The sequence below is a fragment of the Pogona vitticeps genome, chromosome 1 (genome assembly GCF_051106095.1).
Source record: "Pogona vitticeps strain Pit_001003342236 chromosome 1, PviZW2.1, whole genome shotgun sequence".
NCBI classification, from domain to species: domain Eukaryota; kingdom Metazoa; phylum Chordata; class Lepidosauria; order Squamata; family Agamidae; genus Pogona; species Pogona vitticeps.
Window position 1 is genome coordinate 123919488 of NC_135783.1, and position 19620 is coordinate 123939107.

A 19620-nucleotide genomic window follows, 5' to 3' on the forward strand; every position below is an offset into this window, starting at 1 on the left:
GAAGGTATTTTACATGGTAATGTGCAAATCTACACAGTGAATCTAATCAAGCCCAGAAAAGTTTGGGAGCTCAATTCTTATCCTTCTGCTCTCCCAAAATCCTACACGGCATCTTCATCAGACACCAAGATTCAGGACTACATCCTCTTTGCTTCCATGTCCTAAGAATCTCTTTCCTATCCAGATCAGAACACTTGGCCTTCCCAGTGCCATACATTTAATCATTATGCTGAGCTTTAAGACTCTGTCCATGACCCATCATTTCAAGCTGGCTCACACCTATGTGTAAGTAGTGTGTGGTTTTAAGTTGTTGTTTTTAAATAATTGTCCATTTGGATTTTTACAATGTCCTTACACCTAAATGCTTGCAGACAAATGGCACACCTTGCACATAATGGTACTGCTCCAGTTGTAAACATACCTTATCTAAAGGCAACTGAGCACCAAATAATAGAGAGAGCACTTATTTCCACTGTGCACCAAATGATGAAGTGTTTTTTAAAAGCACAGTTGCAACCTATAGCTATTTTGTGATGTTTTACCTCAGACCTCAAGCTTTGATCTTACAAGAGGCACTCCTCCAGTCAAAGGGAGCACCATCAAAAAGTGCTTGCCATTTGCAGTTTTCACAAGCAAACAATCTATATAATTGGGAGCATATATAATTTTATCAGATTGGGAGTAGTCTCTTTTAAATGCTAACAGATCAATTAAACCTTGACACCCTACTGCTAATGTGGTAAAACTGCGGTTAGAACAATGCTTTCCTATTTTTATAGAGAAACAGTTCCTGGAAATTTATAATGGGACTCAATTCCCATTAGACTTGCACATTATGTTCCCACTGAGAGAAGCAATGTGGCGCAGTGGGTGGAGTGACAGACTAGGACTCAGGAGAAGTGGGTTCAAATCCCTCCTTCTCCATGGAAACTCACTAGGGAGTAGTGGCAATGGGAAACTGCTCCTACAACATTGAACATATCTGGACAAACACATTAGCAATGAAATAAAATGTACTTTTCTTTAAGCCTTGGACTCAACACCAGGGACTTCTATTCAGACCAGCAATTTTCAGTATCAAAAACAAAGAAACACTTCTTGGAAAGGGATGGAATACAGGATGCACTCAGATAGCAAGATATTTTATATTTTGAACTGCTTTGGGCATGATCACACGGGCATAGAGGGACCACCTTAAAGGTGATTACATCCAGCGAAGCAACCCTTTCCTGTGTGATCCACCATATTCCAGCTTCCCTGTCTGATCGCACCCAAAGTGTGTGAAAGAATTATCAACACGGTGCTGTGTCTCTCCCTTTAATAATGCCTGATGCATAAATTTACTGTCTTATTTTATCAATTTAGCTCATTATTATAAGTCACACATATATTCTAAAGTGTGCAAGGCATGGTCCCATCTTCTCCTCAAAACTGCACCATGAAATAAGTCAGACTGAAAGCAACTTGCCCAACATACTTGAGTTTCTTGATTAATTGGGGGATAGAACCACCAATCTTCCAAATCCTGGTTCAGTTTTTTAAAACGTTACGCCACACTGGCTTCTCACCAAACCATATGGTTAACAAAATATATTTCTCTCATGCCTATTCAGCAAAAGCACCAGCTTCCTTGATGAGAGAGAAACCGTCATCCACTTTTTCAGTCAGCTCACTTTTAATGGGTGGGCGAACACTAATATAGAAGTTGAATATATCCCACCAACACAACAAAACAAAACCTGAATGCTGACACTTTCAACCCACAGTTTATTTTGGACATCAAACAATTTAAAAGACCAGTTACAAAAACAGGAAACACTCTTTCTTCTTCTTGCTTATAACGAATGGGACCAAACCCGGTACAGAACTTCCAAGTATACGGCTGAAGAAAAGACGTTTCGGCTTCACAGGAGCCGAACTGCACTGGACAGGGAGAAAATGCTCCAGATTCCTAAGACACCAGTATCCAACCAACACCAAACATCTAGGTTCCAATTTTTGTCCAAGTGCACAATGCAACTCTGCCACTATGTACACTCAATCAGCAAGAGTTCACAGGATCACAGCACACGCCTTGAACAAACATAGTAACAAAAAGGACTTATAATCAAGGTGATAGAAATCTCAACTTTTTCCACTCATTCAAAGCGCATTAACAGTGGGGTAGAGGTTCTAATCCATGACATTATTACAACATTTCAAGTTAATTGCTGTAGAGCCTTTTATTTTTTATTTGTTTTTGGGAAAAAAGGGATTTGAATTGACATAAGATTGTAGGAACCCCTAATACTTATTTAGGAAAGAATCCACGCTCTTAGCACATTATAAACACATGCTGATTGTGTACACCTGGAATTACCAAAAGATGTTAATGAAGGGATTACTCAGGAGCCCATCTAAACACATTATAATAGTGGCTCACACTTCCTTTACTCCAGCCATCCCCAACCTGATGTCCTCCAAGTGGTTTTGACTACAACTCCCAGCATCCTGAGGTGGATGGAACTGCAGTCCAAACATCTAGCCAATTCCAATGGAACTTGCAAAGTTTCTTTTTAAAGCTAATTTGTTTTGCAACTTGTTAACCATCCTTAAAGTAATTCATTACTTATTAATTTTTTTAAAGAAATAACTAACTTGTTACCCTCTTTTTAAAAAAAAAAAATCCCTTATAAAATAATAGCAAAGACCTTGAAACATTCCACTCAAATTTCCTCTTAAAATGCTCTTTAAAAATCACTTCTAAAAGGAACTGAAAATTGTTTCTTTGCCTCCCTATTTTCATATCAATTTCAGTGATTATATTACTTTTGAAATGTAACTGCCTTAGAGGAAAAAATAATGGGTTTAACAGGTTACTTGTAATGTGTTACTTTTGATCTCCTGACAACAGGTTGGAGAAAGCTTCTCTACATGAATAGAAAGCTTCTGAACAGAATAATGAAACTCACACCAACAGTACATGGAGGCTACACTGAGAAATTTAAAGCAGCTCCTATTTATACTTCATGTTGACTGACCCTCAATGCCCTCACAAGTGAGTAGCAACTCTTTAATACAGAGGAGGGACTGCGGAAACCAGGTTAAACAACGCAAAAACAAAGACCAGTTAAGGGTACACACTCTTGTCACCTTAAGACACCGAGTTTGCACTTGAGTCACTTTTTTGTACCCTCATCAAATGCTAGCTAGCAGCTGCCTGACACAGAAATGTTGGAGCCAAACGTGTTATGACAACATATCTCACTTTGAAGGAACGCTTCACTCATTGCATTTACATGTGTTGTGTGTTAGAGCCAACTTACAGTGACCCTGATAAGGCTTTCAAGGTAAGTGAAGCATTTAAGGATAGAGATGGGAAGGCCTTGGAAAAAAGAAACAGGAAAATTGGGGCTGGGGAAGGTTTTTTTTTCCAAAGCCATTGTTTGTTTTTCTGGGGAAAAATGGGAAAAAATATGTAGTGTGGAACATGTTCTTATACAATGATAAATAATATGCCTATGACATGGTATTCAAACTGTTTAACGTGAAGACCTTAATGAAAGACTTCTGAGATTTCATGTATTTAAGTTCTCCTCAAATCAAGGAGCAGTTTTTATCAGTTTCACACACACCCCATGAGCTTCCATGGTCAAGAACAGATTCAAACTCAAGTTTCCTGTGTCACTCTATTCACTATACCACACAGGATACCACATATGTTTATGTTAGATTGCTATAAAAGACAAGTTTAAGAATGTCGGCTCTCTTAAATACACTCCAGACATATCCATTTCTTCAGTATCGGGGTGTGACTACATTGAAGAGCTGAATTGGAACAATTTGGCTTTGCTGTGATTTGATTCACAACCTGTATTACATCTGAAATCACAAACTGTGCTCCCACATGGGCTGTAGACTGATTCAGGAGTTCACTGTTCATGCTGATTGCACTGCAAGTTGCAGCCCACAGCAATGCAGTGAGGCTTCGCCCAAAGGTTGGAGCGAAGCAGCTGAACCCCCAATTGAACTGCCTCAGAAATCCCCTAGATGGGGTAGGATTCTTATATGTGTAGCCAGGAAAGAACCACTGGAGGATCTGGTGAACATGTTAGCTGGATGCTAGGATGGGGTGAGAAGAGTTGCAAGTGTCCCCTGATATGGTACAGGAGGACCCTGACAGGGGGTATGTGCCACTGCAAATGTACCAGGCATTTCTGCAGACAAAAGGACTTCCCTAGCTCTCAGCCAAGTATCCTGTCTGGAGATCCTTTCTCCCATCCACCCCCAAACTTCAAACTAGTACATTTCTGAAAAACTTTTCTATAGATAAATAACATAGAAAGATACTCTATAGAACACAGAATATCAAAAATTCGAACAATAATTTTGCAAAATATGTCATGATTCACAACTCAGAATGACTGTGTTCGGGTTCATCCCCTTTCCCACCACCCATCATTTATTCTTTTCCTTACTTTCAAGTAATGCATGGAAGAATTACTGATTGCTGGTAAAATAAACCAGCTTAAACTAGTTTAAAACTATATGGAATCATGGAATCATTCTGAGTTGTGAACCATGATGCATTTTGCAAAATTATTCTTCAAATTTTTGATGTTCTGTATTCTGAGACTGTGAAGTATCTTTCCACATTATTTTTCAATAAACGTTTTTCAGAAATATAGCAGTCGGAGAAGCTTTAAATGAGAAAGCAGCAAACCATACTCACAATGCTTTACTTTTTGCATGATTCCCTGCTCTGATCATCATGTTCACCTGGGGAAGCTGTTTTATGAAGAAGAAGAGGAGGAGGCTTGGGGTAGAAGAGGCTTTTTGAAGAGAGGAAAGTACTGTACTTGCACACACACGCTCAAGCTCATTCTCTCTCAAGAGGCTATATCACTGGAACACACCACCTACAGACATGCCTCCTCATATTTGCAAGAACGTATCAGCTTAGCCGCATGGGGGAAAAAAACCATTTGAATCATTCCTGCTAGAAAAAAGTAGAAGCCCTACAGCGGCAGAGAAAAACAGCTGATTTAGTAACAAAAAGGGTTGGACCAATTCCATTCTGCCTTTGCAGTATGTGGTCAGTAAACAAGAACTTCAAATTCACCTGTTTTATAAGCGGAGGAGCAAATCCTGCAGCATTTTACCATGTAGTTGCACTCTCAATTGAGATCCAGTTAACTCATATTAGACAACAGAAACAGGAATGTTGGTACGTCGTTTAAAAATACCAGTTAGAAAGCAAGTTTGACATGTCATCGTGTTATTATAAAGGGCAGAAACCATCAAAGCCTAAGTACCAAGACTAAAACATCCACAAAATGTGGGTGTGGCCCACTTGTTTTTCCTCCAATGTTTCATGTCTGACAGGATTAGCAAACCATAAAGATTAAAAGGGTAGACAAAAGCCCAGAAATGAACATAGACAATGGGACGATGGGAACCTCAACTGGTAATGCAAGGATTTGCTCTGCTGTCACCAGTTTAGAGAGGGCAGTTGTGCTCAAGAGGCTTCTCCTCCGTGTGACCAGAACTCCCAAGAACCCCTCCCAAGGGTGATGCTGGAAATTGTAGTCCAAACAAAACAATCTTTTCTAGTTTTACTACTAGAGGCTAGCTTGCATGTCTTTATTTCAGTAATGTAATACACTGAAACGGTTGGTTTGTTTTGCTTTCCTGTGGGCAGGGACTTGGCTCTCCTCTCCACCATCACTTTATGCAGAATGAGCAGCAATGGCAGTAAAGATTAAAGAGCATCTGGTGCCAGATTCATCAGATCACGGGGAAAACGGGGAAAGCTTTCACCTCCAGCTGCTGCAGAAGAAACCTATAATCATATATCATTACTGGATGTTACTGAATCTGTGGCTAGTTTAACTGGAAACAGGGACACATAGCTCTTTGACAAGAACTGGAGAATACATGGAACACACTGGATCCTCAAAGTTGGACATGGAAAATAAAATATGCACAGACAACATAGCTAATATATTTTCTATTACAGTAGTAGGACCTGATATTTGGGTGTATCCTTTCTTCGCTAGAACAGTTAATGGAGGCTGTATTATACCATAGGTGAAGCCAGATGGCACTTCACTACTGGATTTGCTAGCAGAAAAACACGTTCTTCAAAAGACCTTACAAATGATACAGTACTGGATCTCTCCTCATAATGCACTGTTGCAAACAATGATCTGAAATCCTAAGTAGAATATAGCTACTTAGTGAGAGACCTTCTGGGATCTGAGATCTTCCAGATGTGCCTGACGACAGCCTCCACCATCCTATTCAATATGACCATGTTGGCTGCAGATGGTATGAGTGGAAAGGGTGGATCAGGAAAGGATGCTGTTAAGCAACGGGCAAGCCCAACAGCTGAGTAAAAGATGGGCCCTGTGAAATAGTTTGTATCTTATTCACCTGCAAGTGAGCTAAAAATACTATAAACTATACAGTGGGGTCTCTACTTAAGAACTTAATCCGTATTGGAAGGTGGTTCTCAAGTTGAAAAGTTCTTATGTTGAATCTGCATTTCCCATAGGAATGCATTGAAAACCATTTAATCCGTATCTGCTCTTTTCCGTCCATAGAAACTACAGTGGAACCTCTACTTAAGAACTTAATCTGTTTTGGAATGGTGTTCTTACGTTGAAACGTTCTTAAATTGAAGCAAAATTTCCCATAGGAATGGACTGAAAACCAATTAATCCGTTCTGGCTGTTTTTTTTGTTATGTAGAGGTGCGTTCGTACATTGAAGCATTAGTTCCCATAGGAACTAATGCAAAGCTGGTTAATACATACTCTACCACTAGGGGGAGAATTTTTTTTAACCTAAGATGACCTAAGGTTAAAACAAGAGCAGGAAAGGTTTTTTTCCCCTGTTCTTATCTTGGATTTCTGTTCTCAAGTAGAAGCAAAATTTAGCAAATGGAGCTGTTCTTAAGTTGGATTGTTCTTAAGTAGAGACGTTCTTAAGTAGAGTCCCCACTGTAAATGCTTCATTTACCATCAAATGAAGGGAGCTTGGGGGGGGGGGGGCGGCAAGAAGCAATATTAAGAAAAAAATTTAAGGATCATGCAGATGTTTTTCAGCAAATAAAGTTAGCGAAGTAACTGGTTAGGTCCTTGTTCACTAACTACTGGGTACATTTTCTTATGAAGGCTCATTTCAAAGTGGTACATCTATTTGAAATTGTTCCATACTATGCATTTTTAACTCTGAAGAGATCTTTTTCTTCAAATACCAAGCATTCTCCAAAATCCGCAGCAACCGTGTTAGCATTCTAGCATCTACATTAAGTAGTTTATGAGGAGAAGGCATTAAAATTTTATCTTTATGGCAGCTAGGCACAAAGTGATTAGCTGTTCTGTGTAAATTAAGAAAAAGGGGCTAAAGTGGGAGCCTGGGAGCTACAATCAAACGGACTATGTTTTTAATATTTATGCCCATATCTAGCTTTCTTACTGACTGCTAATTTGCTAATTTCTCTTATATGCCCACCTGACACAGTCCTTCCTTAAAACAAAGGTGAGGAATCTTTACCCTTCCAGATCTTTCGGACTTGCAACTTCAACAGCCTCTTAATACTGGCTGGGATTAGGACTCTCCAAAGTATTTAGAGGGTTAGTTTTTGTTCCAGCTTTCGATCCACATTTTCTTTCTATATGCTGTCCTATATATTAAGTTTCATTACAAAAAAAAAGGATGAAATCTCTGAAAAATAAAATAAGGGGTCTATTATAATTATTTGCTACTGGAAGCAACTGGGTTTAGCCAGGTGCAGGCCTAGGCGTTGCTGATTTAACATGCCAGAGATCCAGTTTTCCACACCAGATTCACAGAGAGAAGGTTGTCATAAGATGTTATATTCTAAAAACAGTGGAAAAACATGACAGGACGTGACAACTAAACGCAGGGTCCCATCGTATTTCTGAAGATTTGCACTTCCGTCTATCTGGTTTAGCATCAGAAGTTTGTCAGGTGCATTCATATTGCTTTGGATAATGCCAGGATATATTATTTAATGAAAGTTATTGGATCAATGGCTAGCCAGCAGTTTAATCTGTGCATACTTGTGTAGCTCTTTTTTTTTTTTAACAACAGTCACATATTTTGGAAAACTCATGGGGACAGAATCCTACACACCAAAGTACAAATACATCTATTAAAGATTTGTTTAGCCACTCTAGTGCAACTCTCCATTATTAAGAACTTTCCAAGCCACACTGCAATTTTGTCCACATCCATTTCTTCGTAGGCTGAATAGTTTAAAAACAGTATTAGGATATGATCCGTGGAAGATATTCACCATGCAGTATAATCTTTTAATGGAAGAAAGGCACCTGAAAATATTGCAAGTTGTAACAAATCTGACTTATAATATAAACATCAAAACATGAAGTGTAAGGAGATTACTTAATTACTATTTTTATACATCACTATTGGATGTGTCTGCTGGATGGACCCTTGCCCTTCCTAGCCTATGAAAACAGCCAGTGGATGACCAGCCAAGTTGGTAAAAGCTGCCTGAATGCTTCTTTGCACTAAGGCAGGGCTCTACTCTGCCTAAAGAGGCAGCAGTAAAACAGTGACTGAAAGAGCCCTCCTTGAACCCTACATTACAGGACAATTATAGACCAGTATCCAATATCCCATTTCTGGCCGGGGGACAAGCATATGTATTGGCTTCTCAGCCCAAGGGTTCTGGGAGGAAATGTATTATTTGAATTCATTTTAATCTGTCTTCAGGCCTGGTTATGGGAAGAACTTTGATCACCTTGGTGACCTACACCAGGAACCAGAGGGGGGGGGAGTGGGTCCCTGTTGATCCTGCTGAACCTCTCAGCATCTTCTGATACGATCAACATGGTATCATTTTGGGTTGTCTCTTTGGCACGAGAACTTGGTAGTAAAGTTTCACAGTGGTCCTAGTCCATCCAGGAGGCATGAGCCCAAAAGGTGGTGCTGAGGGAGTGCCTATTCAATACAGTGGTGCCTCGCACAACGAGCGCCCCATAGAGCGATGAATTCGCTCTACGGGGATGTTTTTTCGATCGCTAATGCGATCGCAGAGCGACAGCCCCAATGGGCGAAAATCGTAGAGCGAAGGTCGGTAAGCGGTTCGCCAATCAGCTGTTCCGCTGCTACAAAATGGCCTTTCCGTCTCATTCCAGGGAAACTTTTTCTGTTCTAGACCAGAATCTGGAATCAGTAATGGACTGGATGAGGGCAAATATACAGAAGCTTAATTCAGATAAGCCTTTGTCCATTTGTTTGTTTGTGTCAAATAATTTGTGAGCTACCTTCAGTCCCTTCACCAAGAACAAAGAAGCATGAAAATGAAAAAAAAAGAATGAATAAAAATATTTAAAATTGGATAGAAAAATCCAAGTGTTCTCATAGCTTTAATACAGAGACATTACAAATTCTCCTCAAATGCAACCTGAAATATAGAGCCATCCATGACTTAAAGCACGAAAGGAACTTCCTCTATAACTATCCTTCCCAACCTACCCTAAAACATGTTTTCCATTTTGCAAACATGCTTTCAAAAGTTCACACTGTTATATGATCAGATGAGCATTAGCTACAAATTTTCTCACGCTTATAATTGTGAGAACAGAACTGGACTGGGTAACATCCTGTAAGAAGAACAGAAGCCAAGAGGTGACTAATCACCTGTGAAAACAATTATTAGGACAACAATAAGGTCAGAGGTTCTTTCCATCACAAGATACATTTCTGGAGCCCCTGAGATATATTGACAATATCTGTAGTCATTATTTCTCACAAAGAGTCAACACAGTGATGGCTACAGCAATGATTATATATATAGGTCCACAAAGGTTGGTGTCAAATGACAAGCCCCAGAGGTCCACACACTTGCAGCTGACATCCCACAATGTTTGGGAACCTAAGGTTCACAACAACTGGCCAAGAGGATGATCTGAAACTTGTCACTGGCTACTTGAAGCTGAAGAGGCCTGGCCTTATCATCTGCTGGATCGGAGATCTCCCAAGATGAAAAAGGTGCTGAGCCCTTCAAATGGAAGAGCAGCACCCAAGCTGAAATTATTTAGTTTCATATTAAGTAAGGCCTTACTCACAGTACAGTATCAGTTAACATGCCACAGCAGTTTGAAACCCTGCCATGCTTTAAACCTGATGTTCCAGAGAATCTAGGTATTTCAAAAGAGACCGCTCAGACAACCAGCCATCCACTCCAGCAACAAAACTTGGTAGGAGAAATGGAGCTGTTGCTTGAAAGAAACAATAAGCAAAAGCAAAAACTGAAAATATCAGTTCCTTGATTAGAAAGCACCCTCAATTTACAGTTTAATAATACACACAGAAACACATCCACCTTTGTGCCACCTTTCAGGATAAGACTTAAGAATTAGTTCATGGGAATTATACTCCATCCTCTAGATCAGTGGTTCCCAACCTTTGTTACTCGGATGTTTTTTAACTGCAACTCCCAGAAACCCCTGCCAGCACAGTTGGTGGTGAAGGCTTCTGGGAGTTGCAGTCCAAAACTCCTGAGTAACCCAAGGTTGGGAACCAGGGCTCTAGATGACATCAAGTTGAGGAGGATTGCTCTTAAGGCTGTTTTTGTTATGTATTTCTCAAAAAGATCTGATTTCTATATGAGAGGGACAAGCAAAAGCAAAAACAGGAATGCACAACATCCATAACCATACAGCAGGATAGATATCTGATCAGGTGACATGGTACAGTAGTTATTACCTGTTAGGATGCAGCTTAGAGAAAGGGGGCAAGATTAAGAAAGAGAAAATTAAATAGTACTTCTAAGCAGACATTTGATGAACTGCATTAGTTCCATTGGAACAGAGGTCTGTTGGCAGAGGAGATGAAAAGCAAATTCTAACAAGCCAGACTCAAGACAAACGATGAATGAAGTCCTGCTGTGCATTTCATCACAATGCCAATAAATGGAACGTTTTGGTGAATGTTCTTTAAACAGAACTCCGCTCATAGCCAGTTTAGACTATAGCAAGGACCAGCATGGTTAGGCAGAATGCTAGAAATATGACAACTTCTCAACCCTAGAAACACTTCCTGGACTTGGCAAATTGCTCACCAATAGTGAATGTAAAATGAGCATGCCGACAATATGCCCAAAGAGGGACTTTGTAACACATGACTGAAATCAGACAACTCATCAAGCCATGCTTTATGTGAGAAGTGTGCAACCTACAGAGGTCAGGGGACTACATTCAGTCACCCCTGGACTTCGGGAGGGACCCCAACCTCAACATTCATGTGGAATGGAAACCTTTTTTAAAAGAAAAATCCAGCAAATCCCCCTTGCAAACTCTTTCAGACAAAATAAAAATCACACTTTGTGTTATGTAGAAGATATATATGCTGCCACCCTTGCTTTATGATAATAACTAAGAACACAGGCCACAAATCAAATTTCTAAACATAGAACAAGCAAATAATGGTTCATGCCTGCCATCTTTGTCCCGCTCAACTTTCATGTCCACTAGTTCACTAATACCTCCCTGTTAGGAAGAGTGACAATTCAAACATCACAACAAAGCCCTCTTATGTGTTACTGAAGCAAAAGAGTCTTCTTGCATAAAAAGAGTCATGCTTACTGATCCCAACCCCAATACATGTAGACTTCTACACTGATCTGTTTCCATATATTCTGGATATTTTCTAGATAGGAATCTCAAGCCAGAGGCAGATTTCAATAAAGAATGCATGGACAAAAGAGGCACAGCTGGGAAGTGGTAAAAAAATGTAACTAGCAGTACAGTCTTTTTTCCCTTTCTGTGCACAGAGTTCTCTCTACACAAACCACACATGTACTAACTCCAGTTTAAGCTCCCTCTAACTGGAGTTAGTACAAACTATGGTTTGAATACCTACTTCAACACATGGTTTCTTATTGTGATTTGCTGGCCAAACACAAACTTTGGTTTGTCAATTCATACATCACCCCAGCAAACCACCTCTAACCATGTTTCACTCTGATGTCTTAATACTATGGAAATAAGAGTCATTCTTTAAACATCAAATATGTTATGATGAAAGCATTATAGTTCCAAAAAGCCAAAACGACAGACAGACAGACAGACAGACAGACAGACAGACAGACAGACAGACAGACTGACTGACTGACTGACTGACTGACTGACTCATTGATTTATTTAGTGGATATTTCACTTTCCAAAAACGATTGCATTAGGGGCCTTTCCAATGATTCTGAAGAACCAGTTCTAGTCAGGACAGACACTAAGAGCTGGATGGACTACTGGCCAGATTCCACATCAGATTTTTTAAAATCTTCCCACATAAGATGATTCAATATCCAGGCTCCTTCAGGTTTCCTTTAACTACTCTCCAAAAGTTTCTATTTCCTTTGCTATTAGGTCAGGAGTTCTCAGAAAATGTGCAGCAGAGGTGGGAATGATTTGGAATTCTCAATCCCAAGAGCCATCGTTTGACCAGTCAGAAAACAGAGGGCTATTTTCCTCACTGGATCAGGAAGACAGAAATGAAGAAGACACTCTCACCTCCTGTCTGACTTACACGGACACTTTCAGTTCCACAAAACAGTCCTAAATCAAGGAGATACAGTTCTGATACTGCTTCAATTTATGCCACACACCCTTCAACTAAGATATTCTTATACAATTCTTGAAAACAGCCAGAAAAACTTAAAAAGAAAAATAACTCCCCCTTGACAGCTGCTTGATCAACAAGATACACAGGTCAATGCCTTTTTCTTTCATTTTGTCTTAGGACCTCTATGTAGGTTTAATTTTTTTAAAAAAATCCAATCTAATGAAGTTGACTTAAATTATGATACAAACGGATTTACCTACGGGTTTCCTCAACATTCCACTTCTTCCTTTGGAGGAAAATGGATCTAGATTATAACGTTTCAAGGTAGAAAAGTCAGAGAAACTGAGTCCCCTACCCTGCTTCAAGCAGAATTCTACTGTTCATATTACATTTAAGAGCCGTTGTGCATAAGAACTATTTTTGACTATAACCAAAAAGCACTTGGCTTCACATGCTGGCAAGGAGAAATGAAACAGTAGTTAGTTTTCTACACTGTGATGATGGGCTGGATCAGTTCATGGAAAGCATCTCAGTACAATAATCCAGATTGCATTTACCTGGTCAAAGGCAAATAACTAACCTTAGTAGCAAATGTTATCAAAACCCACCATGCACACAAATACCTTGCTTACTCCTCTCTTGTTAGTTTGGAATTCTGGCTGCCAAAGTCCCAAACTTTCCCCACCCCCAAGCTATGAGTACTAGTCCTCCAAGAATCTCAAGACAGTGTACTGGCTTTTCCACTCTCAATTTACTTTTGCAGCAAGCCTGGAATGTAGGTTAGCCTGAGGGGCACTGATGATCCTGAGGTCATGAACTTTATGGCTAGATAGTCATTTAAACCCACCTCTCACCAGTCCTAGTTCAACAGAGGGGAAGGAAGTTGTTGTTGCTGTTCTATAGCATCAAGTGGCTTCTAACTTATCAGAACCCTATATGTCAATATCCCCAAAAATGTCCCATCATTAACAACCCTGAACAGGACTTGCAAATGAAAGAGTGTCATTCTTTCTAGTCAATCAATCTCATGTCATGTTTTCCTCTTTGCCTACTGCCTTTCACTTTTCCTCAGCAAATCCTCTTTTCCAGTCTTCTTATGATATATCCAAAGTTTAATCATTCTGGCTTCTAGCAAAAGCTGATTTGATCTAGAACCCACTTACTGGTCTATGATATCCATAAAAAAGGAACATAATACCTTGTGTGTAATTACAGCCCTGTGTACAAAATTATTTGATGTTTGGATATGACTGCCAAGGAGAATAAGAAAGAAGGTGTGAGGGGAGATGGACGGAGAAACATACGAATGTATATATATTAATAGTGTTAGTATTATTTAAATAAATATTTTTAAAAGACTCCAATTTTTTCAATGAACACAAAGGGAGCAAAATTCAAGAGATCCAACTTAAAAACCTCACACTATAATAAAACTATTAGGCTTAAAGATGCCATGCAACCTTTTGTTACAATGTTGAAATAATAGGCTAACATGGCAAACCTGTGAAAAGAGATACTTAACATTCTGTAACATGTTTGTATCCTAACAAAGCAAGCTGTAATTTCAAGCAAAGTGAAAAGTCCACACTACAGAAGTTCCCGAAAGACAGGTTTATTTAGGTATTACACTTAACTAACCTTTTACAATGTTTAGGTGTCCAAGCAGGTGAGGTCCCCTCCATCCTGTTTCTCAACGACACTAATTTTTAAGTTCATCAAACAAGCTGAGGTTTATGAGACTTTAGCACCACCTGTTTCTATCTAAATTCTAAGATTGCATTGGGAGTCAAGATACTCCATTGCGCAACACTACCTATGCAATTCCAACCATGGACCCACAGGAAAGAACAATGTTGGTCTTTTTCACTAAGAAAGTCAACGTAGCATGATGATTACAGCGCAGGACTAGGACTTGGGATCCCTGGGTTCAAATCCACCTCTTGGCTGCAAAAATACCCTGGATAATCCTGGGAGAATAAAACTCCCACAGTCTACCTAACTTCATAGAGTTGTTGTGACAATACAGATGGAAGGAGAGCCCACTTGACATAGAAAGAAATACAGGACATGAACATAACCAATACATCAATAATCATTTAAAAAAAGGCAGAAATTGCTCACAGATTGTTCTGAGTTTAGGGTTTTTTTTTAAATAGTCCTATTCCAAAGGCAATAATAGAAAAAGAAAGGAGCAGCAAACAGTCATAAAGCAAAACAAAAGCAGAAGCGATGAGCACAAGCTCAAGGTCTGCTATATTGTCCTTCTCTCCAAGTGGTACACTGCCTTTAAGCAAGAAGCATTTGCTCCTCCAGCACAAACCCTGTTGCCTCAGAGACAAGGACTCTGAGCAAGCTTTTCTAACATATATTCATTGTCAGGCCGCAGTCAAGGAACCGCACGGTCCATTAAAATCCATGCTAGGAAGAAATGCTGTGTCCTTCCTATCCTGTGGATCTCATTGCCATGGAATGATCAGATCATAATGCGGCAATGAGAGAAATCCCCCAGTTGTTGCTTTGACTCTTGACAGAATCTGGATCTCGCATTCTAATGCTCCCCCAATCTAGCACTAGGCCCAGTGTGTTTACAGCTTTTCCTACTTTCTCCCTGGAGCAAGTTTTCTTTACCATCCAGTGGCCAAAATCCTTTTGTATGGCTACACAGACAACATGCCTGTTGGAGCCAAATTGCCCCAAGCCAAGAAATCACAATAGACATTGTCAGTTGCATGCTGAGTCATACAACTCAGTATGTAACTGATAGTGTCTATGGGGATTTCTTAACTTGGGCAATTCACCTTCAACAGCTGTGCAGCTTGTGCTACACTAGCACAACTAGGTAACAGAATTTCAGAAAGTGCTTCCTAAATGCCCCCAATTTACAGGCCCCTGCCTGCTTTGTATAACAACCACTGTCCCTCAACCAGCTGCTCTAAGCACTCCTGTTTCTTCCCTTCCAGTCTTTCCTGACCTGTAAGATTTCATCGGAGGTTCGTTTAATCATCCTCTTCTTGCCTCACTGACCTCCCTCCTCAATTCTGCTCCTCAAGCTTCATACTCCACCTATGCTTTCCTTCAAATTCCCCTTAGTATCCTGTCTGTCATATCTCTGAGCTTTCTTGACTATCAACAGCTTGCCACAACATTAGGGACCTCATCTCCATTCTCAGTTATCGCCACAGGCTTTAACCCAGCCATGATGACAACTTTCCATTCCCTCACACAAACGGAAGGGCCAACTGATTAAGTCCCCTATGCTATTGAACACCCAATACTACTACACCAAATCAGCCAGCCTCTGTCCAACCTTCACGACCACAAGAACCACCTGATATATTTCAGCTGTGAATGTCTATAAAGAAAAGGGAAGTAACTACAATAATGAAGACCCAAAAGCACGAAGAGGACACCGACCTGAGTTCATAAAGAATGTTTCAGGGCTGCACATTTGGGCTTACCAGAAGACCTGTCTTAGATTCACTTAGTATAAACAGCAGAGTAACATAGAGAGACGCATGTGTTGCCTCTGTTAACTACAGTATTCTCGTATACCGGACCCATCTCCAGTTTCCTTTAAGAAAATATTATTTGGTCTGAAACCTGGGTAAAGGGATGCTGGGGGGGGGGTAGGGGGGTATTTTATTCATGATGCACGTTATTGTGTATATGTTTTTAAACACGGGGAACAACCATACGGAATCTCTTGGACAGAGTGAAATAACAAAAACTCTAATAAACACTGTAAGAAACTAGAAGTACTGTATATATAAACCAGGTTTGCAATAGTCACTGTATAAAGGAGACTGTTTAAACACTAGGTTTTTCCCTTTGTTCAAGCTCAGAGTGTGCATACCCATGGATGCATTAAACAACAATAAGGAGCAACTCCCAAGATCTAAGTGGCTAGACGACATGGCATTCCTCTCATGGGACCTGGTGCTTTGAGAAATGATCTAGTTCTATTTTGCCAAAGGACAGGATACCTAGGATTGTAATCCCAATTACAGCGGATCGAATGGTTTACTCAGCCAGAGGATAAACTCCAGAAGTGTCACTGAACTGATTACTCAGGAAGACAGTTTTCAGAGAGGGAGCTGTGTCAATCTCTTTCACCAACAACAGGAAACAGGTAGAAAACAAAAGTGAAAGTTTTGTGGCAGCTTTAAAGCTAACCAACTTATTCCAGTGCAAACTTGTTTGGAATGCAATCCAGTTCTTCAGCCACTCTATGTCCCATGTGTCTGAAGTGAAGTGCGATTCACAAACGCTCACACTGGAAAAAATCTGTTAGTCTCAAAGAACACACCGTACGTTCATTTTTGTTGTCTCATCATGACTGAACAACCCGACAACTATCCAGCAAAAGCACAATGCCACCTAGTCCTTATTTATTAGATTCATATTTCATCTTCCTGCCAAACCAACAGGACTCAAAGCAAATGAAAGCGAAATACAGCTGAAATAGAACAGATTACCCACCATTCAATGCACCACCAAAAATATATAAACACATACACAAAAAGAAAAGAATCCACAGCGCCAGTTTAATTAAACCCCTTCAGCAGTAATCCACCTGAAATGCCAAAGGCTACTCTGAATAAACAAGGTATTTGCCTGGTGGCGGAAGGATGGGCCGGAGGGCAGTTAGTGACTAAGCTCTGAAGGATATTTTCGCATCTGAGAGGAACCACTGAAAGGGCCCTTCCTGGAACAGTCCTAGGTATCTCTCTCCCCCCCCCCGTACGGATCCTACCTACGGGGATCATAAGCTGACGTTGCACAAGATTGTCTGTGGCTGGTATTGGCTGCGGGACACAATAGGATGGATTTTTTAAAAAAAAAAACAAGCAAACAACAAGCTGTCGCACAAATGGAAAAGCAGGTCTTGCAAGAGTCGGGGCTGTTGGCAGGAATGCAGGCGCCAATGCCGAGGCTCCTGGGAGGGGGGGGTGTTGTTTTCTGATCACTTTCCCCAACTTGTTTTTTTCCCTTTCCCACCTTCCCAACTCCTTCCTTAGGGGAGCAAAGGAGATGCAAAGGAGAAATACAGACGACTTCCCAGATGCAGCTCTAAGAACACTGGACTTGAGTGCTTCTGTGCGGCGCGACACCTTCCTGATACGAACCCGGGCGCGGGACTGGCCACCGGGCAGGGAGAGGGGCAGGTAGGCGCAGGCGAGGGCTGCATCTCCGCCCTCTCCATGGACCCTCCGTCTCTCCCCCCCACCCCCACCCCCGCGCGCCCTTGCCCGGTTCATAAGTACTCGAAGTGGTACTGATTTGACCAGTTCCCCCCCTCACCCCGCTCCTAATGGCTGCGCCCATCGGGGCACAGCACTTTCGAGAGGGGCCACCCCACTTCTGGGCCGGGGAGAAGAAGCTCACCTCTTGACCCAACTACGACCTCCGGAGGAAGTCCCCCCCCGCTTTTCCCTCCTTCTCCCTCCCTCGCCCCCCCCCCCAATCCTAACCCCGTCTCCGGTACAAACGCACTCCTCCTCTTCCAGGTCGTTTCACACTCACTCTCACACACACACACACGTGTACGTTCCTCGAGTTTCTCCTCCTCCTCCTCCGCCACTCGCGCTGGCTGGCTCGCTCGCCTACCTTGGGCAACTCGCGGAGCTGGTTGGCGTCCAGCAGGAGCTCTTCGAGGCTGCGACTGTAGCGGTAGATTTCCTCGGGCACGGCGGCCAGGGAGCAGTGGCGCTTATCGATAATCTCCACATGACGGTTGCACCGCCACAGCGGGATGCAATGAAACATCGCGGCGGCGGCGGCGGCAAGAACAACACCGCCCTCCCGCCTGCCTGCCTGCCACCCGCCGAAGCCGCGCCGGGCTCTCCCGGCCACTCCGGGCAGGGGCGGCGGGCGGCGGCTCACCCGTTCAGCGGCACCCCCTCCCCTCCCTGCTCTCCTCCCCTTCTCGTCCTCCCGGAGCGAGTTCCAGTTAATCTCCGGCTGCTTTTGCCCTCAGCCCCTCACAGCGTTGGCCCGGGCCAGCGGGCGCGCGGGGAGGTCGGGGGCGCGCGGGGAGGTCGGGGGCGCGCGAGGGGTCCGAACCCGCCCCTTAGCAACCCTCGCCGACGCCGGGCTCCGGAGCGCGCCTCTCCACCAGCCCGCCCGCCCGCTTAAGACGGCACCTTCCTTTCCTTTCTTTCCCCTTGTTCCCGTCTTCTTCTCCTTCTTCCTTCACCAAGTCCCCTCCGAAGCGGCGGCAGCTCCTTCGCGAAACATTCGCCTGGGACAGGAGGGGGGGGGAAACACTTTCCCGCCCCTCTTCACTTCCAGCCAGGAACGGGGCGCAACTCCGGCGCGCCAAGGCACGGGCGGGAGCCTTCCTGCTCGTCTCGCCTCTTCCAGGCCCCCCCCCCCGCTGCCCCCTCAGTCGCTCCGGGCCGGCCTCGGGCGTCGACGCCGAGAAAGCCCAGCCCGGTCCTCGTCCCGCGTCTTCGGGCACCTTCGCTTCGCTTCTCTCCTCCCCTCCCTGCTCGCCTCTCCTCTCCTCATTCATGCGCCTGACCCGGAACATTCAGGCTCTCCCTCCCCTTTTCTCCTGTCCTCGCTCGCTCCCCCCCCCTTTCTCTCTCTCGCGCTCTCGCTCTCTCTCCCCCCCCCTCCACACACACATACACACACACCTCCCCGGCTGACATCACCAGCCCTGAGCCCGCCCCCTTCTCCCCCTCCTTCCCGCTCCGACTCCAGTATCTGACCGTGAGGTTTCGAGACGCCGGCGAGTACGAGAGCGCGGCTTTCGCGTTGTTCCGCCGGGAACCTGACGGGGGAGGCGTGTGTGTGTGTGTGCGTGCGTGTGTGTGTGTGTGTGTCGAGGACGGCGAAGAAAGGCAGCGGGGGGGGGGCGGGCAGGCGCAGAGAAGAGGAGCGGGGCCGGCCGCGTCTGGCCAAAGTTTCCTCCCTGGGAGGAGAGCCGCGGCCACGCTCCGCCACCTTCCCTCCGTCGGTTTGCGAGTCCCCGCCTGGGGCTTCCTTGGCGGAGCCGCCGCGGGATCCTTGGCGCCTG

At 43.0% G+C, this 19620-nt stretch overlaps 1 protein-coding gene across 1 annotated transcript in view; it reads right to left on the bottom strand.

The window, feature by feature from the left end:
- The window catches only part of LRRC1 (leucine rich repeat containing 1), a 96188-nt gene extending 77818 nt beyond the window's left edge, over positions 1-18370 (bottom strand). Inside the window, exon 1 of the mRNA XM_073000437.2 lies at positions 18204-18370. Within this exon, the coding sequence (XP_072856538.2) occupies positions 18204-18362 (159 nt within the window). The 5' untranslated portion in view covers positions 18363-18370. The remainder of the gene's footprint in view (positions 1-18203) is intronic.
- Between the last annotated feature and the right edge of the window lie 1250 nt (positions 18371-19620).